Source organism: Asterias rubens, chromosome 3, assembly GCF_902459465.1.
Source record: "Asterias rubens chromosome 3, eAstRub1.3, whole genome shotgun sequence".
Taxonomy (NCBI): Eukaryota; Metazoa; Echinodermata; class Asteroidea; order Forcipulatida; family Asteriidae; genus Asterias; species Asterias rubens.
The window spans coordinates 10,614,956-10,640,645 of record NC_047064.1 but is presented as its reverse complement, the minus strand read 5'-3'; the positions used below and the strand labels follow the sequence as shown (position 1 = coordinate 10,640,645).

At 38.1% G+C, this 25,690-nt stretch overlaps 1 protein-coding gene across 1 annotated transcript in view; it reads right to left on the bottom strand.

Annotated features, from left to right (window-relative positions):
* LOC117288316 (alkyldihydroxyacetonephosphate synthase, peroxisomal-like) overlaps positions 1–23,004 on the bottom strand; it is a 33,589-nt gene extending 10,585 nt beyond the window's left edge. The window contains exons 1-16 of the mRNA XM_033769125.1: positions 22,729–23,004; positions 20,610–20,692; positions 20,120–20,209; positions 19,147–19,234; positions 14,224–14,344; positions 13,194–13,268; positions 11,211–11,282; positions 10,058–10,137; positions 9,118–9,198; positions 8,617–8,742; positions 7,637–7,690; positions 6,890–7,072; positions 4,731–4,782; positions 3,660–3,736; positions 3,075–3,137; positions 835–884 (exon numbers count right to left, since the gene is read on the bottom strand). Coding sequence (XP_033625016.1) covers positions 835–884; positions 3,075–3,137; positions 3,660–3,736; positions 4,731–4,782; positions 6,890–7,072; positions 7,637–7,690; positions 8,617–8,742; positions 9,118–9,198; positions 10,058–10,137; positions 11,211–11,282; positions 13,194–13,268; positions 14,224–14,344; positions 19,147–19,234; positions 20,120–20,209; positions 20,610–20,692; positions 22,729–22,887 — 1,454 coding nt within the window. The 5' untranslated portion in view covers positions 22,888–23,004. The remainder of the gene's footprint in view (positions 1–834; positions 885–3,074; positions 3,138–3,659; positions 3,737–4,730; positions 4,783–6,889; positions 7,073–7,636; positions 7,691–8,616; positions 8,743–9,117; positions 9,199–10,057; positions 10,138–11,210; positions 11,283–13,193; positions 13,269–14,223; positions 14,345–19,146; positions 19,235–20,119; positions 20,210–20,609; positions 20,693–22,728) is intronic.
* Between the last annotated feature and the right edge of the window lie 2,686 nt (positions 23,005–25,690).

The window sequence follows — 25,690 nt, the reverse complement described above, 5'->3', positions numbered from 1 at the left end:
CGTAAGAGAAACGTGTAAAATTAAGCAAATATATAAACACATCACCGGTGGGAGATGACACTTGTGATATTTCTCATGGTTGATCAACATAAACATGAACATTGTCTGTAACTGTTTTTTTCAGCTCCACCAATCCTGTAGATACCTTTAGTGAAAGCTCCAATTATTATTTTCTTGACAAAATCTCCTTTCTGTGCACATTCATACAAGCTTTTGGTTTGATTGCTCCAATCCCATTAAATTTCCTTCACTTTCCACAGTATTTCAAGGTAGTGGACACTATTGGTAATTAGTCAACATAATTATTAACATAAAACCTTACTTGGTAACGAGTAATGGGGAGAGGTTGATAGTACTAAATGATGTGAGAAATGGCTCCCTCTGAAATGACGTAGTTTTCGAGAGAGAAGTAATTTCCACGAATTTGATTTCAAGACCTCAGATTTAGAATTTAAAATCAAGCATCTGGAGGCACACAACTTCATGTGACAAGGGTGTTTGTTCTTTCAGTATTATCTCGCAACTTCAACGACCACTTGAGCTCAAATTTCACAGGTTTGTTATTTTATGCATGTTGAGATACACCAAGTGAGGACACTGGTCTATGACAATTACCAATAGTGTCCAGTGTCTTTCAAATATAATTTTTTTTTCTGGGTAACTTGTACCAGGCACAATTTCTTGGTTCTGCTTACTGTCATGACTGAAAGTGAAAATTCTGCACTTCAAAACTAAAAACATCACATAACTAAAAAAGCACAGAAATTCAACAAAAAACAAAACTGATAGAAGCTTGAATGAGACTATTAAAGGATGAAGTTGAAATACTCTTACCCGAATTGAGAAGCTATTGTGTAGACTTTCTTCTCTTGAGAAGCAACATCCTAGAGAGAAGAAGTGCAAGACATTGTGTATTATGATAACTGTTACAAAAGCAAACCAACCCTCCAAGTTAAAGATTTAATTACATGGCCATTCTTCAAAAGAAATTAAATAACCCTAACAATTTTTTGATTATAATGGAAGTTTTTGGATAATGGAAGTTTTTGAGAATGATTCAATTGGAAATATATTACCAAGGGTAAATAAATATATCACACATCCATTTTGAACAGCACCCTCTTGTGACAAGTGTTTAAAATAGTGTTGTTTTTTGCTAAAACCAGCTGCACGATATTACTGTAAACAATGAACTAATAATTGTATCAACAATGAGCTGTAACAACTGACTTAAAACTTAAATCAACCTTATATTCTACCCATGATTGTGTAAATGGTTCCAGTTGGTCTGAAAAAAGGTCCAACATTTAAAGGAACATAACAGAATTGGTTTTTGCTAACAACACAGTTAATGGCATTGTAAACACATATGTAATTCACCATATACTGTACAAAACTGACAAATCTGTAGAAGTTTGAGATCGATCGGCCATCTGGGTCACGAGAGAATAGTGAAAAACCAATTATAAATGAGCAAAACGCTCCCTGAGCGATAAACTCCAAACGAGAAGTTGGATTGTTTACTTCTCATCAAATATGACATTTCAGACAGAAATATTTCAAAGGATGCTTTCAACTACCATCATCATTAGACCGTGTAAGTTTTATGTACACCTGTGATCTTCACGTTTTTATTTCTTCCCAATTCTGTAACGTTCCTTTAACTTACAAGATCCTATGAAAATTCTCTTTCGAGACGTTGTTTTTGTCATTCTAAATTACCCAGGGCCTGATTTCATTGCTCTAATTATTCATGATTTCTATCAACGCTAACGATCACTATTCACCACTTTACACTATTGTCCACTCACTGTGCAAGGGCCAAACAGGGCCCCTGTCTTTATCTGCAAGGATAAAGACAGGTACCTGCTACTCAGATCCAGTGGATACAATAATATCATTTGATAATGTGCGGTGACATGAGCTTTCAATAGATGCCTCAACAGTACACTCCTATCACTATGGGAAATGAATGTATGTCAAAAGTGCACATGTACACGTTGACAGGAGGCCAGTCGCTGGCGCTATTCACAAGCCTCAAAGTGTGACGTCAGATGTTTAGGCTATAGGGTGAGTTTCTATGCTAGCTGTGTAAGCAAAGAATGCCCAGTATTTTGGTCTACGCTTGTGCATTATCAAAACTCCCTACTAACCAGTGAAATAGGCTTGATGTAAGCTTGAAATTCCCTGCTCCTGTAAGCACTGATTCTTGGCTTACTATACGGAGAGCCATGCAATTAGGCAAAAAAAAATATATATGTTGGATTGCCCGTTCACCCGATTTTTTGCTTGGGTCGGTCGGTCGTGATTATTATTATTATTTTTTTTGAGATGTCAAAGAATGTCCTGCCAAAACTGCATAAACATTTCATGAAAGATCTGTTTGTCAAACAAGCAAGGTATTTCAACTTATATCTCGCTTCAAGCACTCTTTTTGTGTCTTTATTTTGGCAAAATCCTTCAAAAACTATTTCGGAGAGTCATTTCATTCACCATTTTTTTCGTCCATTCAATAAACGAGCGATACCATATAAGGGCATTACTGGCAACAGCGCCCTCTGTTGTTCAATGGATTGTTAGACTGGTTCCTTGTGAAATTGTGACGTCGGATAAACGGCGTGCGGTTTGATATGTGTGAGAGGGAAATCGATCTCCGTTGGGCTTCTGCGAAGGTTGAATACCACCACTGTGTTGCACTATTTGTTGCACTAGATAATTATTGTTGTCGACAGTAAGTAATCGGTCGAAAATAAATATTTGTGTCAAATCTGCCATTTTGTAAGCATAAAATATTCATGAAATCGTAATTCTGAAGTAAAAAAAAAAAAAAAAAAAACAGAAAAAGAGAAAGAAAAAAAAATGCGACCAAGATTTTCCTCATTTTAAGGACGGTCGGGATAGGGCAATCCAACATATTTTTTTTTTTATAGGCCTTAGGCCGAGCACAGATCATTTTTTTAGGGAATACAGTTGTATTGCTTGCTTTTGCCCCATTCAAGGGGAGTTATTTTTCTAAAATATTTAACCCATTATTGTAAAACTTAATGCAAACAATTTCATTAAAGAATCTGTACCTCTTTCGTTCCTTCAAAGAGCAGTGTAGCAACCACCATTACGCTAGGATCAAACCTCTTTAACTAAAAAGGAGAAACAAATTATATTTTAGTTAGTATGTAAATGTTTCAATCTGTTGAGGTCTCAAAATCAACCATCTAAACGCACACAACCTCATGTGACAAGGGTGTCTTTTCTCTCATTATTATCTCGCATCTTCAACGACCAATTGAGCTCAAATTTTCACAGGTTTGTAATTTTATGTATATGTTGGGATACACCAAGTGAGAAGACTGGTCTTTGACAATTACAAATAGTGTCCACTGTCTTTAATCACTCCAGTTGAATGCACACAACAACGATGGCTGCCTCACTATGTATGTAGTATTTCTCCGAGTAGGTTAAACTCAAACCAAGATGAAACTACCCATTGTGAATCGAAGGTGAACATAGACCAAAGTAGCCAATGGCGTTTGTGTTCAGCCTTGAGTTCTTTTTGTGAGTACGCTGAATCAATGGTTAAAAAGAGCGCAGTCAAAAAAAGTCCCCTAAAGTAAGGAACTAGATAATTTCGCAGACGCTTTTCACAATTTCATGCTCTGTACCTTAGTAACATAGACTTTCTTCAGGCTGTCCATCAGTGAAGTCCACATTGATGCTGCTGGTCCTTTCAGAGCTTGACCTGCCAAGCCAATCAAGAATTAAAAGTAAGCAATTATTATACAAGATTTGAGGCATTGCATGGTGAGGTATCAATATATATTTGGTTTGCGATAAACACCATGTGTTTATATACTTGCCAGGTAGAGTTTGTTCTTAGAGTACTGTCTTTCTTTAAGATGTTTGGGAGAATTCTTAGTTCTGAGAAAAACTGTCCTGCTTTTTAACTACCCGGGCAGAAGGTATAGAAAATTTGCTGGAACTACTACTTTAGCTTATAAGATCGTTAATACCTGCACTACCACAGAGATAGTTCTTGAATTGGTCTCAAAGTTTTGACTAGCTTGCTCTAGTCATTGTCAGGAGAAGCAATTATTCCCCTCAATAAAGAATGAATCTTTGGGTGCCTTGTAGATAGATCAGAAGCTCTTGCTTTGCTACAGCTGTTTTCCTTTTGTGTGTGTAGGCGCCTTGATCAGGTTTTCCGGATAAATGCGTACATATCAATCTTTATTGTTATTATTTCATAAGTAATAGTGACCATTTGTAATGTGGCATGTGCGTCTATTCATGCAGACAGTTGTTAGAAAACCTTTCACAATGAATTTCTTTTGAGGATGCTTAATTATGAAATTGAATTCCTGAGTGCATCCTACCAATATTCAATAGGATAACGATCTCTTATTAGCAACCATAATCAGGTTGTTCACTACATACAAAGTCACAAACTACATCACATAAACTTTCAAACCAATAATCAACCTATAAAACAAGTGCTTTTACTTTTTATAGCATTTTGTAAATGCTTTTTATAGCATTTTGTAAATGCGTTTAACATGATTATAATATTTTTATAAACGATGGTTAATAAAATAATGCCAGAAATACCAAAAACAAGAAGAAAAAAAACATATGCATGAGTTTAAACCCTCACTTTGACAACTCAGCAACTAGAATTTAAGTTTAGTGCTGCAAAGTGCTTTACCAAGATGAGAATGAAAAGAGGAATATCTCACCGAACTTGAACTGTTCATTGTCCATGAGTCGTATGGATGCTGGTGCACAACGCTAAGGGGTAAAATCAATCCTGTACAGTTAGAAACTAATAACCCGTCACTCAGCGATGCTCAAGGCTATTTAATATACAGTATTTTCCTGCAGAGCATGTGGGACTACGTTTGAATTATGAGACCTACTCCTTTGACATCACCATTAGCCTTTTTTAGGTATGGCGCCAGACACACAAGGCCTGAAGGCCACTTCAAGGTGTGGGCTACAATTATTTTTGTCCAGAGGCTGTTGCCACCTACTCCTAGGGCTGAAACAGTCCATACAGATGTAGGCTTGGGTATCATCAGTCCGAAGCCTGGCCGTTAGAGCAGAAAGCAATACCTCCCCAATTTTATGTAGCAAGTGTCACGACCGGGATTCGAACCCACACCCTGCCGATCAAACAACAGAGCTTGAATCCGGTGCTCTCAACCGCTCGGCCATAACATGCCATGGTGGACACTACAGTAGTGCACTGTTCTGTTTGGGTGTACACAGACAAATTAACCCCAACCGAATAGTGTCATAGTATCGTGTCCGCCATATCTCAAAATGACTTGTGGCGCAATATGCTGCCAATCAACCAGGACCTCATCTCTTTTCACTAAGTGCACTGGCTCCTTTTATGTGCATTACACAACACACAGGACCACCGGCTTTATGCCCCATCCGAAGGACGAAGCATCATGGTTAGGTGTCTTGCTTACGACACAGGTGTCATGACTCGAATCACTAATGGAGGACCATTGGACCATTCCAGGCATTACCAAGTTACAAGGAGCTTTTCTAAACTTTAAATAGAAAATAATTTGGACTTAAACAAAGAAAATTTGATTGGAGCATAATTCGAACCTGTGACCTTGCTTTACCAATTAAAGGCAGTGGACACTATTGGTAATTACTCAAAATAATTATCAGCATAAAACCTCACTTGGTATTGTGAGAAACGGCTCCCTCTGAAGTGATGTAGTTTTCGAGAAAAAAAAAGTAAATTTCCACGCATTTGATTTCGAGACCTCAGATTTAGAATTTGAGGTCTCGAAATCAACCATCTGAAAGCACACAACTTTATGTGACAAGGGTGTTTTTTTCTTTCACAGTTATCTCAAACTCAAATTTTCACAGGTTTGTTATTTTGTGCATATGTTGAGATACACCAAGTGAGAAGACAGGTCTTTGACAATAACCAACAGTGTCCAGTGTCTTTAAGCTATCTTGCCTTTGATGGCGGTCTACCTATTTTGTCAATAAATTTGCTTGGGGGTGCCACTCAGCAGCCATTCAACTTTAAACTGCCGTATAGCTAGAGATCACACCCAAGTTTACAAACTTCTTGTCACCTCTGAACAAATGGACAAAATAGGTAGACCAACATCTGGGCCCAGTTGCAGTCATAGAGCTGCTTAACAGTAAGCAAATTTTCATGCTTACTGTCACAGAAAAATTTGCTAAGGCGCAGGCGTATTTCACAGGTTGGCAGAAAAATTAGGCAGCTATATTTCTTGTTCACCATGGATTTGCATTGTGGCGTCATTTATTTTCATGCAGTAAGCATCGAAAGGTTAGCATGCCTTTTTCGTGTGCTTTTGGTTAGCAACGCTATGGAATGGACATCGTACAGTAACCTCGAAATCGTCCACTAAGCACCTCTATGGTAGCATGACAGCACGTTAATCAAATTGTTACAGGTACTAATCCCCCTCTAGTAATTTTTTCTTTGTTCAACCCAAAATTATTCCCCATTCAGTTTCCCTAGTGGATTATGATAAATAAAGAAACGTCATTTTAAAGGCTATAATGTCCACAGATTTACACTAAACTTACACAGTTTGAAGATAATGAAAGGAGAAAGCTTTGCTTAAAAAAGTACTTGATGAGGTGCTGCGGTTTTTGAGAGATAAAGGTTAAAAAATATCACAAAAATAATTATTGTCTCATTTTTAGCATGTAAAATGTATTTACCAGTTATGGTATACACATGTAAATACCATAACTGGTTAATACGCTTTACATGCTAAATCATTTTCGTCTCACAGAGACGCAAATTATTTGAATGATGTGTTTTACTTGTTTCTCTTAGAGTACTCTTAGTCTTTAAAAAGTCAAATATAGATGTCAACTCTACCTGTTTAGCAACTTCTCGCATGAACTCAACACCTTGATGGAATACAGGAAACACCACAGAGCCATACCGTCTGACTGGCGGAAGAGGGCGCACTCTGAGCGTGACCTCTGTCACTACACCAAGGGTGCCCTCTGACCCCAGTATAACATGATGTATATCTGGACCTGTGGACATTCTTGGAACCTGAAAAGAAAGAAAGGAAAATGTGACATTTACTGAGTGTTTAGATTTTGGAATAAGAGTTGTCAATTTGAATTGAAGTTTTGGGTTTACTTTATTGCAGAAAGTGAATACAAATCTACATGTATCTTCCTTCTAGAAACAAAATATTACACAGGTTAGAAATAATTCAAACTATTGCTCTATTAATGAAAATATTTTCATAGAATAAATGCATACTAACTCTGTCCGAAATACATGTAAATTAATAACATTAGTATGCTGAGCATGTTTCTACTTGTACTTATGTGGGTGCAATCGTTTAGCTTCCCTGGGTCATCCCGGTCTATCCCGGTCTACCCCGGTGCGTTCGAATAGCTTTTGACGTCATTCCAGGGGCTCACCCAGGTCAGCCCCCAGTGCCCTGCTTGTGGAGTGGGTCACTTTGGGGCTGGCCCCAGGTAAACGACGTCACTACGAGAGCAGGAGTGGTCGTTCGTTTAGCTCTTGTCAGGGGCTTACCCGAGTGAGCACTGCGGGGTAGACCCAGGGAAGCTAAACGAACGCACCCTATATATATTGTATTACCTGGCAATTCTTTTCAATGGTTCCTTGTGGTGTCACCATTTTCACATGCACAAGCTGAATAATAAGAAACGACAAATATTTATGATTACAGATACAACAAAAATCATGGCAAACAGATAACATAACATAGGGAAAACATGCTTCATTGTTGACTTTCATACACATGACCAAGATCTTAAGAATACACAACATTTATTACGCGCTTAATACGGTTGTTTCTAAGCGCAAATTCAGTATTTTCCTGCAAGGTATGTGGGACTACGTTTGAATTTTGTAATGGTTTACAAGTTGCTGTGTCGCAATACGTTGCCAATCAAACCAATAACACCGAGGTTAACCCTTCTCTTAGTGATAAGTACACTACTGGGTTATTTTACGTCGCGTTACACAACACACGGGACCAGCGGCTTTATGTCCTATCAGAAGGACGAAGCATCATGGTTAAGTATCTTGCTTAAGAACACATGCACGTGTAATGACTGGGTTTCGAACCCACACTCTGCTGATCAGAAACACCACAGCTTGAATTTGGTGCTCTTATATGCTCGGCCACAACACTTCACGAATTACTTGGATGTGTTATGTTTGAACTTCAGCACCTTAGAGCACATTGGTTCTTGACCAATAAAAATACAGAATCTATTACAGTCTTTTGTAGCATATCAAGTGACTGGTTCTTGACCAATAAAAGTTCACAATCTATTATGGTTGTTTGTGGCACATCACGTGATTGGTTCTTGACAAAGAAATTCACAATCTTTTATGGTCCTAGGAAGTATTTCAAGTGATTGTCTTTTTTTAGCAATAAAATACAGAATCTATAACGTTTGTAAAACAAACATAATTTGGTTACTGAACTCATGTCATTTGAGCTGTGTCAATGGCATGCAACTGCTTGGAGTCAATGCAAGGGACCCGACGAACAGGGCCAAGTGGGGGAGAGCCAACAAAGAACAGACTGAACATGATGAAGAACTTACCAAGTCCTCAATATTGCCGTAGACATTCTTCTTCATTCCAGATGCCCGTGTGGCAACCCATCCACCGAGGGAACTAAACTCCATAGAGTCTGGCTCATGGCCTGTGCACAGACCATAGTTACCAAGCTGTGGAATGGAAAATAATCAAATTGTATCATGACAAATGTAAGTCAACTGCACCAATAAAGTATCTAAACACTTACAATTGGTCAGATACATCGGAAACTCAAATAGTATGCACAAAATAAAGTAATTAATCCGATGCACAGTTACCTTCTGCACATTTTGAGACGCCCTTCTCCTCATTAAACCCAAGTCTCGACAATCCTGGTCGACAGGTCTTTTTCTTCAGCTGCGCCACGCATCTGGAACTCTCTACCCTTTAACCTTAGATCTTGTCTTTGTACCACAAAATTAAAATTTCTTCTCAAAACTAGTGGTAGGTATAAAAGAACTAGTTCAAATGATAAGCCACATAATTGTCATATTATTGCCACTTACCTCCTTCTCAAGGTCCAGTCCCATGATTCCAGCTTCTATGTGGGCCGTTAAGTTCTTCTCATCCACCCACAAAATACGTTTCTTTTCATTAAAGAAAAATACAAATCAGACACAGACTATTAATTTTGGTTTTTACCCATACACTGATGTGTGTTAGCACTGTATACTCAGTACTTTCCCGAGTCCTGTGAAAAAATATCACAGGCATGTTACTCGGGTGGGATTCGAACCCACGACCCTTGGAATTCTAGAGCATTTTTTTTTTTTTTTTGGGGGGGGGGGGACATTACATGACAAGAATCTTTGGTGACCCATATCAAACTAATAATGTTAGCCAAATGTCTGGCACCCTTGAACAAAGATCTAGCACACAACTTCGTGTGACAAGGGTGATTTTTCTTTCATTATTATCTCACAACTTCAACAACGAATGGAGCTCAAATTTTCACAGTTTTTGTTTGTTTAATGCATATGTTGAGATACACCAAGTGAGAAGACTGGTCTTTGACAGTTATCAATAGTGTCCAGTGTCTTTAACTGTGGTGAGGCAGCTCTCTTTTAAAAAAAAAACCATTTCCGTCTTGTTGGCTCAGTTAGACTTGGTTTCAATATGGTGGATTTTACACACAAAAAAAGTCTATGGAATTCTTTTCAAAATTTTAAACAAACGTGCCATTCCGATTCCAATTATGTTGATGAAAGAAGACATTATGAAGACTACGGTGTGGTATCGTGGTCGAGTGGTTTAGTCTGATGAACACAAGCTCTAGTGTTTCTGTTCAGCAGAAACCCGTCTTGACACTGTGTCCTTGAGCACGACACTTAACTATAATTACTTCTCATCACCCAGATTTATATGGGTATCTGTTAGGGCAGAGATGGTGCTTGTGATTTATTTATTTTAGTTAGAACATACCACAGAACAACACGCATAACTTACCATTTGTGACATGTCTAATGATACAATCATGCGTTTCTCTTCAGCCGGACACTGAACGGACTTGGTCACATTTGTTCCACCTGGAAGAACAAGTGTAGATTCATAGTGAGAGTGATCATTTCTAATTCTATAATTTTTCACTTTTTGTAATTATTAATTCTGGTGGTGAATCCAAAGATTCTCAGAAAAGAGAACTTAAAGGCACTGTACACATTTGGTAATTGTCAAAGACCAGTGTTCTCACTTGGTGTATCCCATCATAAGCATAAAATAACAAACCTGTGAAAATTTGAGCTCAATCGGTCATCGGAGTTGCGAGAAAATGATGAAAGAGAAAACACCCTTGATGGACGAATACATGTGCTTTCAGATAGGAATAAAAGACTTCTAGCTAGAAGTCTTTTATTATTTAAGTGAGAAATTACCTCTCTCTCAAAATCTGTTAGTTCAGAGGGAGTCGTTTCCCACAATGTTTTATACTATCAACAGCTCCCCAATGCTCATTACCAAGTCAGTTTTTAAGTTAATATTTGTTTTCAATAATTACCAAACGTGTACCTTCCCTTCAATCACTGTACAAGCCATGAACCCCATAAAGAGAATACATTAACAACCCTGAGGAATTACTCCAGCAGGATTCGAACCGGGGTCCTACAGGTAGAAAGCGAGGAAAGAAACCACTGGCAACCTGACCCCCTCATTGTATAATTCAATCAAGTTTTACTGCTTCTTCAAAGACTATGAAACCCGGTCATGACACTTGTGTTTTGGGAATACAACAATTGCTTCTAATCACCCAGGGGTATAAATGGGTGCCTGCAATGATAGGGGTTGATAATGTGTTTAAAATACGCCTTTGGAGTGCCACGGCAGCTCAGGCTGTATACTCCCAAAGGAGCTGAGAAATGTGAAAGGGATGTTTTTATTTGACCAATGACCAGGGCACCAATGTAAAGCACATTGTTGTTTAACGCTCTATAAGAACAAGTTATAATTATACTATTTACGGAAAAAGTTTCAAAACTGACAGTTAATTATTTGACTTCATTTCAGGTTTTTATCAACATGCAAATATTATTGCATAGAGGCATCAAAATTCCGGTTTCTTAATGATTTTGTTGACGTGAAAAACATGAAAATAGTTTGTACAAACCTCCAAAAGGAATGACGCAGACATTGTGCTTGCAAGCCAACTCCACTATCTTGACTACACTGTCATGGCCAGCTATCAAACACAAAGAAAGGCAAAACCAAACATGATTAATATCACAATATTCTTGCATGTGGAAAAAATCAACTGTCATTTGGTCTTACCCTACATCGTACCAATGCACTGTTTGAAACTGTTTGCCTGTTTTTCAAAAATGTAAATAGTTAGGAATCGAATGAAACGAAACCACTGAAACTAATCTTATTATTTATTTTGTCATAAGGGTGTAGCTTATTTTGTCGATACTTTATCGGGAAACTAGTTCCCCTTTTTGGATTTTTTAAGTATTGTTTTTGTTCCACCTGTTGGCTGTGCCCTGCATGGGTTCCCAGCAAAGACGCATACAAATGAACAGTGAAATAAACACTGAAGTACCGGTGCCTCAGAAGAACGGTCCAAGCTGTGCTGTAAACTATGTCATAACTCGGACTGGATGAAAGTTGTGTAAGTTTGTTGCTATGCATTTTCCATTGTCTTGATTGGACCAAATCCATAGTGTGAGGTCACAATGCTGTTTTGTAGTGCTGGGCGAATAGTGAAATTTTGGTATTCGGATACCGCTGGCCAACTATCCGAAATTAACCGGATATTTGAATAGTTTTTTCCCCACAAGAGAGCGCTATTAAAAAAATGAATTGGCCGCTAGAGGGCGCTGTTCGTTTGTGAATGAGATCTTATGGGCGGATTTATATTAGTTTTAGACAGTGTCACTCGGTTCATTCATAAAAATAACCGGATCTAATTTAAAGATGGCGATTTGCTGTTTCTTTTGATCGTGATTGACTCTACATGAAGGAAAACTTTCGTAATCTTTGAACAAATACGTCACAAATGTCATTGTTTTAACTCTTCATGGAGGTGAGCATAGTTAAATACTTAATTTATGCTGTTTTATGCTGTCTTAATAGAAGTTTCATAAGGATTCAGACAAAATATTCCTATCAGTTGTCGCCCGACGTCAGCGGATATTCGGATATTAAAGAATATCCGGTTACTTGGTTGTAATTACAGAACTATCCGGTTTATAAATAGCTATTCGCGCCCTATGCGGATATCCAGTTAAGAAAAAAAAGGCATTCGCTGTTACGGATAGGAAAACCTATTCGCCATTAACCGGATATTCAAATAATTCGCCCGGGCCTACTGTTTTGATTCTTAGCCCATTAGGGGCTTTTCATGAATTTTTTGCCTATTATGAAACGATTGAAAATGTTGAGTTTTAGGAAAAATGTTTAATTGAGTTTTACTCATTTACATGTAATCATTACAATCTCAACTACCTTTCTGTATCAAAAGAACAATAAATTAATTTAAGTTGATCTTTAATAAAATCAGTTCTTTTGATAAAAGATTTCTTCCAAGTCAAAGTACAACTTGTAAAAAAGGGTCTATTTTTTGGGTCAGTTGTCTTGTCTTGTGTTGATACAACCTGTTGTGATAATCCCAAATGTATTTTTATATTTAAAAGAAACAGGTTCTTTTTAAAGTACTTTTAAAGGCAGTGGACACTATTGGTAATTACTCAAAATAATTATAAGCATAAAACCTTTCTTGGTGACGAGTAATGGGGAGAGGTTGATGGTATAAAACATAGTGAGAAACGGCACCCTCTGAAGTGACGTAGTTTTCGAGAAAGAAGTAATTTTCCGCGAATTTGATTTCAAGACCTCAGATTTAGAGTTTGAGGTCTCGAAATCAAGCATCATAAAGCACACAACTTCGTGTGACAAGGGTGTTTTTTTCTTTCATTATTATCGGGCAACGACCAATTGATCTCAAATTTCCACAGGTTTTTTATGTATGTCATGCATATGTTGAGATACACCAAGTGAGAAGACTGGTCTTTGACAATTACCAATAGTGTCCACTGTCTTTAAATGTAAAGCATTAAATTAAAATATAAATAAAAGATTGTAATGAACCTACTTGGCCATACGACTATATCAGGAACACGTTCAAAAGTGCCTTCTCGAAGTGCAAAAATCTCCTCTAATGTGTGACCTGTAAAAGAAAATTTATAAACCAAATTACATTACAATGATAAACTAAGGGAATCAATGTGTGGTGAAGAGGTTTTCAACTAGTGGTTTAATCCCAACGAGGCCTGGTTCTTGATAATTTAACCGAGACGAAGTCGAGGTAAATTATCAAGAACCAGGCCTCGGTGGGTTTAAACCACTAGTTGAAAACAGATTCAACACACTTTGATTCCCATTCATAAATACCTTTTTCGGTCAAAAAACATCAACACTTTCGGTCAAAAAGTTAAATAAATGCAAAATTTTTAATTGTTCAATGATTTCTTTCCACACAACACCCCTCCAGCTCTGAAATGGTAAGGCCCTCCATCACCCTTGGGTAAACAACTCCTTATAAGGGAATGCTGTGGGCATCGCGCGTATCGCGTGATATGGCACAACTGTCCCTGCTTAAAAACTGGAAAGTTGCAAAAAATGTAAAAATATGCTATGATATTTCCATGTAAACACCACAAACGGTCAATGAAAACGCGTGTATTCACGGTTCTTGTCTCCAATGATTCAACTTTACACGAAGGCAACGGTGCAGAGCGGCGGTATCACAGGTTCTGTACAAAGAGATCTAATCCCGCTCGTTAATCAGCGGTCCAGCTGGAGGTCTCCTATCTTTTTCCACTGGTCAGACAGGGGCATTGTCAGGGTATTTTTTTGTTACTCTACGGTTTTGCGGGTCATTCGAGCTCCTCCTCTTCCTTCCTCCATGGTTACAAGTATAGATTTGGCAACGGAACACCATGGAATAGGGACACAGTGTGAAAGTGAGCCAGGGTAACTGTGGGTTAAAAAAGGGTCCTGGGGCCTCCCTTGGGGCTGCATTCCACCGGGGATAAGAGCTATAGAGTATTATTACTCATTTGTCGTCGTCCAAAAAAACGGTTTACTTTGCAGTGTTTGAGTTGAACAGAAATCAAGATTACCATGGGCACGGAATAGTCTGTCCTGTGGATCGAATGAAAATGACACTCCAGCACGCTGAATAGCAGCAACAAAGTCTTCATTGCGTATCACATTAGGTATGTTCTCTGGACGTATTTCTTCCTGGTATTGAAAAACAAATCAAAATGTTTAAAAGAATTAACATTATAAGATTCATTTCAATAAAAGACAAATAATAGGACTCATTTGACAGCTGAATTGATTGGTGAAATGGTATAGACCCGTTGCACAATGCGCAGCGCACCTATACATTCCCAGCCTGTATGCCATTTTGAGACTCAAAATCGCGCACAAACATTCATAGAAGATTTGACTACCAAAATGATGGAAATGGTAGACACACATTGTTCATGAGTAAGTGGTCTATATAAATCAATAGATCCCTTACATTATAACGTGAAATGGTACCAAGTAGGGTATGCTAATGTCACAGGCACATATTTACACACAGAGAATGATCCAATGATCTGTCTCGATTTTTGAGAGTGTGGCGTCATATGGAACTTGGGTCTATAAAGAGACCCGAGTGTGTGCACTGGGGTATCCCTCGTTCTAGAGGACTCCGCCTTCATAAACGTCCTGGGTGCACACTTCACAACTCTTAACCAACACATAACAACAAAACAATAAAATGTTTATAACCTCGAATTATAATTTGTTCTCCAAATCTCCACTAACTCAGCAGCTACTTTTTATCAAGATCATATAATCGAAGGCACAAGATGGGGGAACTCAGGTAAATTGTGGAATGTGCGTCATTTTAGCAAGCATCTCTTTTCATGCAACAATAGATCTACCATTGCTGTGGATGAGAGGCAAAAGGTTTGCTTGCTGAAATGGCACTGGTGATTTTCTAACGATAGATGTGTAGAGCTCCATGTACCCCATCTTGTGCCTTTGGCACTCAGTAATCTTTGATTAGCATCTAGTTCTTGCAAAAGGATTGAAAGATTGACAAAAAAAAAGACCAGGGGTTGTTTCAAATAATGAACCCCAAGGGAATTTCTCAAATTTTCACAGGTTTGTTATTTTAAAGTGAGAAGACTGGTCTTTGACAAATACAAATTGTGTCCAGTGTCTTTAAAGGATATACATACTTTTGTTGAACAATAAACACATTGTCCACAGACTTACATTAAACTTAATACACAGTTTAAAGATAATGATGTTAGAAAGCTTCCCTGAAAATATTACTTGCTGAAGTGCTGTAGTTTTTGAGAAATGAGTAAAACAATGTCATGAAAATATTTTTCGTCTCAGTGATCATGAGACGAAAATTATTTTAGCATGTAAAAACGTATTTTCATGACATTGTTTTACTCACTTCTCAAAAACTACAGCACCTCAGCAACTGCTATCATTATCTTCAAACGGTGTAAGTTTGATGTAAATCTGTGGACAATGTGTTTTGTGTTACAAAAAGTACCAAAATCCTTTAAAGGATTTGGGTACTTTTAGCACAACAAAAACTTTACACAGATTTACATTAAACTTACCCAGTTTAAAGATAATGATAGCAGAAAGCTTCCCTGAAAATATTACTTGCCGAGCTGTTGTAGTTTTTGAGAAATGAGTAAAACAATGTCACGAAAAACAATTTTCATCTCAGTTTTAGCATGTAAAACGTTTTGCAACAGGTAAATACATTTTTACATGCTAAAATAATTTGCGTTTCACCAAGACAACAATTTATTTGCGTGGCTTGTTTTACTCATTTCTCAAGAACTACAGCACCTCAGCACCTCTACCATTTATTATATTCAAACTGTGTAAGTTTAATGTAAATCTGTGAACATTATGTTTTGTGTCCTTCATTTGAACACATTTTTGGTGGTTTCAGGTACAATGTATGTAGACCCACTCAACAAAACTTAGAGCCATTGAAAAAGCTGCTAACATGACAAATGCAAAGTGTTCCCCTTTTTTCTTTGAACTATTTTGCAACACCAACTTTTGATACCCATTAATTGATTGAAGTTATGAAATGTTGTCATCCTGAATGATGTTATAACCTGAAGTTAATCCTATAAACAAACTAATCACTTATCTTTTTACGCAATGTATAAATTACCAAACACTAACACTTTGTATTGTGTAAGCACTTTTCTGGTAATATGGAAGTAAACAATGGATTTAATTGAGTTAAATAATGTTGATTCTGTTTAATCTGATCAATTTTTTTTTACAGTATTATCAACTCGCTGATAAATAAATTCTTAAGATACATCTAAAAAAACTAAATCGATGTGTGTTAGCACTGTATACTCAGTACTTCCCGAGTCCTGTGAAAAAATATCACAGGCATGTTACTCGGGTGGGATTCGAACCCACGACCGTTGCAATTCTAGAGCAGTGTCTTACCAACTAGACTACCGAGGTTGCCCGGCAGCTAGAGGCAGTTCGAATCCTATGTTTTGGCAGCGGGTACCGCAACGATATAATAGATGTTAAATTTGCATCGGGGATAAAGAATATTAATTTTGGTTTTATCCCCGATGCAAATTTAACATCTATTAAGATTTTAAATCACAATTTTTTAGGAGTTTCAGTTTTGGTAAATTATTTCTAATCACCTCATATTCAAGCTCTAAAATGTGCGTTTGATATATTATCTGTTAATGTTTTTATGCGCATCAAGGTCTCAATCGTATCACCAAACAACGACAAAAAAGTCTCTTCAAGACACTGGACACCTTTGGTAATTGTCAAAGACCAGTCTCCTCACTTGGTGCGTCTCAACATGCACAAAATATAACAAACCTGTGAAAATTTGAACTCAAGTGGTCGTCGAAGTTGTGGGATAATAATGCAAGTGGAGCCCTATCAGCATTTACTGTGTGAGTCACACTTGGACTCTGACCGACAATGTTACCCAATCACAATTTTCATTCATGGCCTTGTTTCACCCAGGTTTTTTTGCTTTAAGCGGTTATAAGCAAGCGAAGAGGGTTCTTCAAACCCCAATTTTCTTCTAAGCACAGTGTTTAAGCACAGCGCAAAGTGCAACATCATTGCAATACGTTGTTAGTGTGCAGCTTACTGTTAAGCAGCTCCATGAAATTGGGCCTAGAACAGCTAAAAAATTACTCTACAAACGTAACCATTCAGTCTTTACCTACATATATATATGATCATGATATACACCCTAACCCATCATCAGCCATTGTACATTTTAAAGCGATTGGACACTTTCGGAACAGACAAAAAAGGGTTCACAGATGCATGAAATGCTTTACTTTTTGTGAAAACATTAAAACAATTATCAATCCTCGATATCGAGAATTACGGATTTATTTTAAACACATGTCATGACGCGGCGAAACGTGCGGAAACAAGGGTGGGTTTTCCCGTTATTTTCTCCCGACTCTGATGACCGATTGAGCCTTAATTTTCACAGGTTTGTTATTTTATATAAGTTGTCATGTGATACATAGAGTGTGGGCCTTTGGACAATCTGTTTACCGACAGTGTCTAATGGCTTTAGGACAGGTGACGCTAAAGGAATTCCACTTTTTGACAGAAATTAAGACTTCCTTCACAGTTACAGAACTTGACAGCCTCATAATTCTCTAGACATGTTCCTGTAGGACTTTGACCGCAGTAAATCACCCCACTGAATGAGAGATGCTATCTGGTTTGCTCCGTAATCAATGAGATTTCCCAAGTGCCGCTTTGTTACAGTTACGTACATGCAAAACAGCCATTGTCTGATCAATGCAATCTACATGTTTACAGATGACAACAAATTTATCAATCCTTTTGACAAACAGATAATACTTTGACCTCAGAGCACACAAAGTGACGATTATTGCACTTTGATCTGACAGTCCGACTTCCAAAGTGTGAAACTGTCAGACATCTTTAAAAAATACATTTTGTGTACTATTCCAGGCTGGTAAATGTATCTTCAATAGACCATGTATCTTTAAGACGCCATCTTGTAGGGCAAACCATATGCGCGTCTAAACGTGTACATCAAAGAAACACGCAGCACACAGCATTCCTGGTTTGGTTTCAATGGCACAAGCACGCACACACAAACGCACACACACATGCACACGCTCACAGACGCCATTTTGTAGGGCAGATATTTGAACGGTGATGTCATATTCAATACAGTCTATTGAACAATTTAGCGTGGTTCAAAAATTAAACATTCCCACAATTGTTACCAACTGTGCACTAGGGGGGAGGGGGTTAAAATCAGACGTAACCTTTTTCAGTTTTACAATCTACAAACCCTGTAAAAAGACAATTTACTAATAATAAATTCAACCCATAAATCATGCACCCTTGGTCTCAATATCTGTGAAGATTAAATGATCAGCCTTATGACAAAAGCCCTTGAAAAAATTGGAATGTCAGGGCGACATAATCGCCAAAGACTAAATTTTACCACATCCATTTTAAACAATAATTGCATTGTCGTAAAGTCAAACTTATTCGAGTCAATTCTTAAACTCTCAATTAACTTTTGTGCAAGTCAAGTCAAGCCTCAAGTCAAATTCCCTCAAGTCAAGTCAAGACACATGTCATTTCTTTCCCGACCAACGTCAATGCAAGTTACAAGTTATTTTTTCCCAAGTCAAGTCAAGTTGCAAGACAATGAAATTGGCAACTCGAGTCCAAGTAAGCGACTCGAGTCAACAACACTGGTCCTGCTGACTTGTCATTAACAAATTTAAGGGCAAACCCTGCAAGTGCAAACAAATCTAAAATCAAACTAAAGTGGGAAGCATAAAGCCCGGTTCATACTTCCTGCGAAGGCGATAAAGAATGTTGAGGTCATAAATTTGCAATGAATAATTCGCAGGATTTGAGCTGTGCTCAACTCTCTTGCGAATGTAGCAGCGAAAACCTGCAGCGAAGTATGAACCTGGCTTTATATTTGCTTTAAGCCTCACCTGTGGATCTACTTTCATGTCGATATTTATTCCCTCTATTGATTCTATCCATGCTTTAAAGTGCGGCAATTCACCAGCAATTTTGTACCTAAAACGAATAAAGAGTGCATGTACTTGTTGTAATTATGGTTGTTAGAGATTGACTACTTTATGACTCACCCGCACTGTCACTATCTGAAGAACGAACTTTTCCTCTTGGCGCTGGAACAGGACTGAAGCACGTTTATATTTCGGGAAAGTTTCGGTTTCTCCGTGTGTTCAGACAAACAAAATAGACGTACACAGAGTTGACGTAACAATGACAATAAACGACGAAATTATGAACTTGTAACTGTTGAAGATAACTGCTAGTAAAACGCAACAATGAAGCTAAACTTTTGGTTTGGGTTTTTCACATGTCAGACTGCGACAGAAAAAAACTATGGCTGCCGTCATAACACACATGTTTACAAAACCAGCAAAAACTATATACACATACACTCCCTGTAGCTACCAGTCACTTTTCTCTGGTCTGTGTTGATTGGTTGACTGCTTTAAAGGAGCAGTCACTACATTCTCTTTTACTTCTGCCAAAACAACAGTTTCAGAGCTCATGTAGGAAAATGGGAATAGACAGCATTACAAACAGGAATTGTTCCCATATCTGGTTTATGTCTGTAGATCTAATGCAAACACAACTTCATTTTAAAATAAATAGTGAAACTAGTCACAGACAGTCACCATTTTCACACAATGACATATGGTGCTCAACAGACAAGAAACTACATTCAGAGAGAAACGCGGTTGAAGTTGAATGGATTTTTTCAAACTGCTGTAACATTAAAAACAAATTGTGGCAATTTGGGTGTACAGAAAAGAAAATTGCACAAAAGTCGAGGTTCGTGGGTCGAGGGGGTTTTAGAACAACTGTGTCTCAGTTGTTTTGCCAGGTTTTTAATTCATGAACACATATATGAACAAATATAATACTTACCTGCTTCCAGTGAAAGAGAAGTTACTGGCGTCGTCAATCTCAAACTTTGAATCTCTATAACCCCATCCATTCCACTTTAATACCTCCTGCCTGTATACAACAAGTATTTCAGCAAATCTTAAATCATGTTATTGTTAATTACACGTAGCCAAGTAAAAGACATGGTTAACCCCTTACCCCCACGGGTTATTTACTGGGATCCTTCCTCACTCTTCACAAAATCCACTGATTGGTAACTCAACACCCAAACTTTGGAACTCTGGTTATGGCGTGATGTCACACAATACAAATCACTATGGTAAAACTGACAATTTGTCTTACGACGGATTTTATTGCTTTGTGAAATCGAACCCAGAGCAGTTTAAAATGCCAACTCTTTTTATTTGACCAAGACAGGTTTGTACTCAATCTGCCTGGATAGTGTTAACCCTCTATGACGAACCAGACATAGGTTATTTGTTAGCAAATTTATAAACTTCATAATTGTTACCTTCGTTTGGGAATGCGAACTCTCTTCTCTTGTACCGAGCTGGCACTGCATTCATTTAGCTGTATGGGACCTTGAGTTGTAACCTACAAGAAATTAGATTCAACAAAATATCACATCATTAGGTGTCTTGCTGAGTTGTCTAGTGGTATAAAACCAAGGGTGGAATGAGTCCTTGAGAAACACCATTATAAAACCATAACTGCTCTGTCCTTGTTATCGAACATAAAGCACTATTGTAAGGTGGTGTTGTGTAACCCTCATCAAGGATCCCAGATTGTTTGGTATAAAAAGAAGGTGCTCTTCCAATTGATTCTGGCAAGGTACGGCAGCAAGTTTAGTAACCTCACCATTTTTTTGAGGCGTTAAAAGAATATTTATATAAAATAATTCTGAATCCTTTCTTTTGGAATTGAATACAAAGACAAATTGATCAGGAAGCAAGATTAGAGCCAACAAACTCTACAACCAGCTGACACACGACTCCACAGTTAGCTCAGCATTGGTCCATAAAATCCACTAAAAAAAGAAAAGTTGCAATAAATGATAAATTCCCACCATTATTCGGCGACGGCCATATTGTTAAGCTGGATGTTGAAGATTCTGAATGTTTAATCACTTCTAGCAAATTGTTTTCCGGACCCATCGTGAGCTTAATGAAAGTACAAAGAACACAGATTGACATATGTAGAGCCCATCTATATAATATTGGTGAGATTCGGTTTCTTAAAAAATTGAACTTTTAATTGTGACTGGCAACAGTAGTTTGTACATGGTGACCTACACTAGAAACTATAAGGCGCCTTATCTACATCAACGAGGTTCCGGGAGACTACCCCTAGAACTATGAGGCTTGTTCCGCTATCGCAACAGAGCCGTTTGCGAACGAACGTCATAATCATAGTTCTAGGGTAGTTACCTGGAGACGACAGGGGTTGTTCTAAAACCCCCTCGACCCACGAACCTCGACTTTTGTGCTATTTTCTTTTCTGTACACCCAAATTGCCACAGTTCACATTATTTTATTTATTTTAAATCTACGGACATCATTCTTTGTTGGCAGGGGCCGTCCAGGGCAAGGCAAAAGTTTTAAAAACTGTCATCAAAGCGATGTGCCCTCCCAGACCCCTCCAACAAAAAACATACATGTTTATAAAAATCAGCCAATCACGCACACAATATTATATGTCGACGTCGACTATACTTCTACCATGCCTCGCCATCACAGCTAAGCGTACGAGACACACCATACACACGTGGTATACCACGAAGCAAACTGCGCGTGATTGGCTGAGATCGGGTCCTGTGGCAATTTTGACGTACAATTGACAGAAGAAAAAAAATTGCGGCATTACCACGCGTATCTCTTGGTCGACCCGAGCCTGTATAAAGATTATATCCCAACAGGGAACCTGGGTTTACCGCCCGAGTATGATTACATGGCCAACTCCATGAACTCAAACAGGCAGATATCCGGCTGATCGCTCCCATCCTGTGTTAATGAATTCGCAATTGGGACACACTTCAAATACAGCGCGGACGGCAAGGGGTCGTGGTGGACGAGGGTTTTTTAGAACAACCCAGACGACAGCGGATCAAAATCAGTTCAAAGTGCAAGTGAAGTAGTGTAGCCATAGCCTATAAAGGGCCAAGAAGCAGAGGCCAGGGGAGTCCAGCGTAGGAAAGGTTTATGTATCCCCTGCCACAACAGTTTTTTGGTTATGAAAAAAATTAACAGTACGTAGTAGTTCCACTATTCATGCTATTCTAATTTATTTACTCACAAAGTGACAAGTCAAACAAAAGAGACATCCACATATTCCTTGTTAAAAAATGAACGAACAAGTTGTGGCAGGCGAAAAGTTTTCCCCAGCTAGCAGTGGCATGCAGAAGATAATGGGATAACTTTCCGTATGGCGCCACCACTTTTTCACTCATGTTTACAAAAAGGGATATATCAATCAGGTAAATAAGTTCCTATATTATTTTATATCGAATGAAAAAGTGGTGGCGCCATACGGAAACTTTTCCAGATGATGAACAGTGTGTTTGTTATGTTTTAGTTAAATGTTAGGCATGTTTTGTCACCATCATCATGGTCATTGTCCATGCCAGTACCTACCGTCTCATCGCCTCGTTTCCCCGTATCACAATTGCTGCTTGCGCCACTCCCAGACCGGCACGCGAAGTCACTACTTAGCGCTGTAGTTTTGTCTTTGCTTGAGTCAAACTGAGGCTTGAGGTGCCCCAGGATCACATTGGTACGCTCCCTAGCAGCCATATTTTCCCAAGTCAGACGATGATCTTGATCAGGAAAGTCGGTAATATTAATAAAACTACAGGCAGCCCTGGACTCTCGCTCTCTCCGATGTGCAAACTACATTCACACAACGTCAACAACGACAACGTGTGTTATGTGAATGGCCTTGTTTTAATAAACTTGCATAAGTCGCACAAGGGCAAACTTCCACACTTACCAATCTAATTCATTATATTTTCTTCATTGCATAAATTTAGAAAAATTAAAACGTACTCTTTTTATGATTTAAAAAAAATTGATAAAAGCTATCTAATATCAAAAATACATCAGTTAAAAATTATACACAAAATATTTTATGTAATGCTTTATTAAAAGGACTAGTGTAGCTCTAGGTAAATTTCGCATCACGCCATACACGATTCTTTTTGTCAAAGAAGTAGTGACATGACCAGGGGCGCCCCCTAGACAGGTGGTGAGGTTGGGGCGGGGGTTGAAGGGGGGGGGGCTCTAAAATATTGATGTAAGAATATGTGAATAAAATCAACAACAACGACAATGACGCTGGCATAATTACCAGCGGGCCATAAACCGTCCGGAACAACAAGGATGAAAAATTAATTATTTTTTTCTCAGTGCGACTGAACCGGTCGCAAAATGAAAACTCTGGCTTCTCAGCTTGCGACAGTTCGCAGTGAAATGGGGGGTGGGGGGGGGGGCACATAATCATCAATGTTTCAAGAAAAGAATGATCCCGGTAAATGAATTAATGTAAAGTCAACTGCTCATGGTTGCTTTTGTATAGCTACACGTTCAATGTGCGCACGAGGGCGCTCTGACTTTACGAAATGTGAAATGGTTATCAAGATGATCTGAATTTCTGAATGTCATGCAGGCAGATATTTCCCTCAAAACCAGCAACTAACCTCAGTCTCTGGTAGACGCTCATTCGAGCAAATCAAATAACTGCTTATGTTTTGTGAAATCCTTTATTAATCTGTTTGAGTGTTCAGGAACTTTTAGTCAAGAATATTATAAATGAGTCAACTTAAAGAATGTAGAGGCTATTTCCCTACACACAATAATCTTCACACTTAGTTAAAACATAAAACAGTCAGCATGTTAAAAATAAGAGGTTTGATCAAATAGCCTGTAGAGTAAACAATGTGGTTGTGCCCCCCCCCCCCCCGGGGGGGGGGTCTACCCGCAAGTAAGATAGTATTATATATACCCCGCTTGGGCAATTTGCCCAGATCTGTATAGTCTTTGTGCAACTTGCCCGAAAAGATATACCAACTGAGCAACCTAGATCGGCCAACTTGTCTACATCATGCCCAACTTGGGCAAAATTGTCTACATTATGATACACAATGCCCAACTTTGAAAACTTGTATAAATTGATATCGCGTGCCCCAATCGGGCAATTTGTCGACATTGATATACATTTGCCCCGCTTGGGCAACGTGTCTACATGGAATGACAAACTTGGGCAACTTAGTACGCCCAATTAGGGCAGCTTGCTCACATTGATATCATATACACCAGTTTGACAACTTGTCTATACATTGACATACGCCTTTTGACTAAATTGGACAATTTGTCGACATTGATACACCGTCCCGATTGGGAAACTTGTCCACACTGATAATTATAATGCCCGACTTGGCAGTTATTTTGTCTACATTGATATACATATGCCGAACTTGGGCAACTTGTCTAAATTAATAATTTGCCGAACTTGGGCAACTTGTTTACATTAATAATCCGTCCAAATTTGGGCAACTTGTCTAGCTACATTGACAATTATTAGTATGCCCCACTAGGGCAACGTGTCTACATTGGTATCATTTGCTCCACTTCGGCAGTTATTTTGTCCACATTGATATAATCAATAGTTACAGGTAACTGTCATACTCACATTGATATCATATGCCGAACTTAGGCAACTTGTCTACATTTATAATATTAACTAACTCGGGCAACTTGTCTAGCTATGGAAAAAAATACTACACTGATATAATAATATGCCCCCACTTGGAAAATTTTGACATTGATATAAATTTACAATATGACCCACTTTGACAACTTGTCTACTACATTATATGCCCAGCTTGGGCAGCTTGTCTATTTATACATTTGCCAAACTTTAACAACTTGTCTACATTCATATCAGTCCAACTTGGGCAACTTGTCTGCATTGCTATACAGTATGCCCATTTTGCCTAAATTTATATCACAAATTACAGGTAACTGTCATACTCAAGGGTGTTTGTTTACTTTAATGATTTATGTTTGCTATTTTTTTTCTCTGACTAAACAGAATAAAACTATTCTGAAGTAAACAACAATATCTTATAACGGTCTAAACATACTTTTAAGAATAATTATGATATACACATTTCGATGAATATAATTAGCTATGTTTTTCTTCTAATTAGTATGAAGTTGCAATCAATCTTCACTAATGATATTGTTTCAGATAAGATTGAGAAAGAAAAAGCATGTTTCTCCAGATTTGCCTTTATAACATACAAAGCTGGACATGGTGAAAACTTCCCTTTGACAGGTTTGTGCCTGCATGCCGTACTTTGTATATAATAACTAAAAACAATAGTTTACATCTCACGAGACCAAAAACCTGATGTCCTCAAGAGGGAAAAATACGGTTTTTTTCCGCACCTTTCTCGTGCCTTCAATTACCGCTTGAGCCTTAAGCCCGGTTCATACTTCCTGCGAATGCGAATGCGATACGAATGTTGACGTCACAACTTCGCAACGAAAAATTTGCAGAAGTTCAACTCTGCTCAACTCAATTGCGAATATCGCT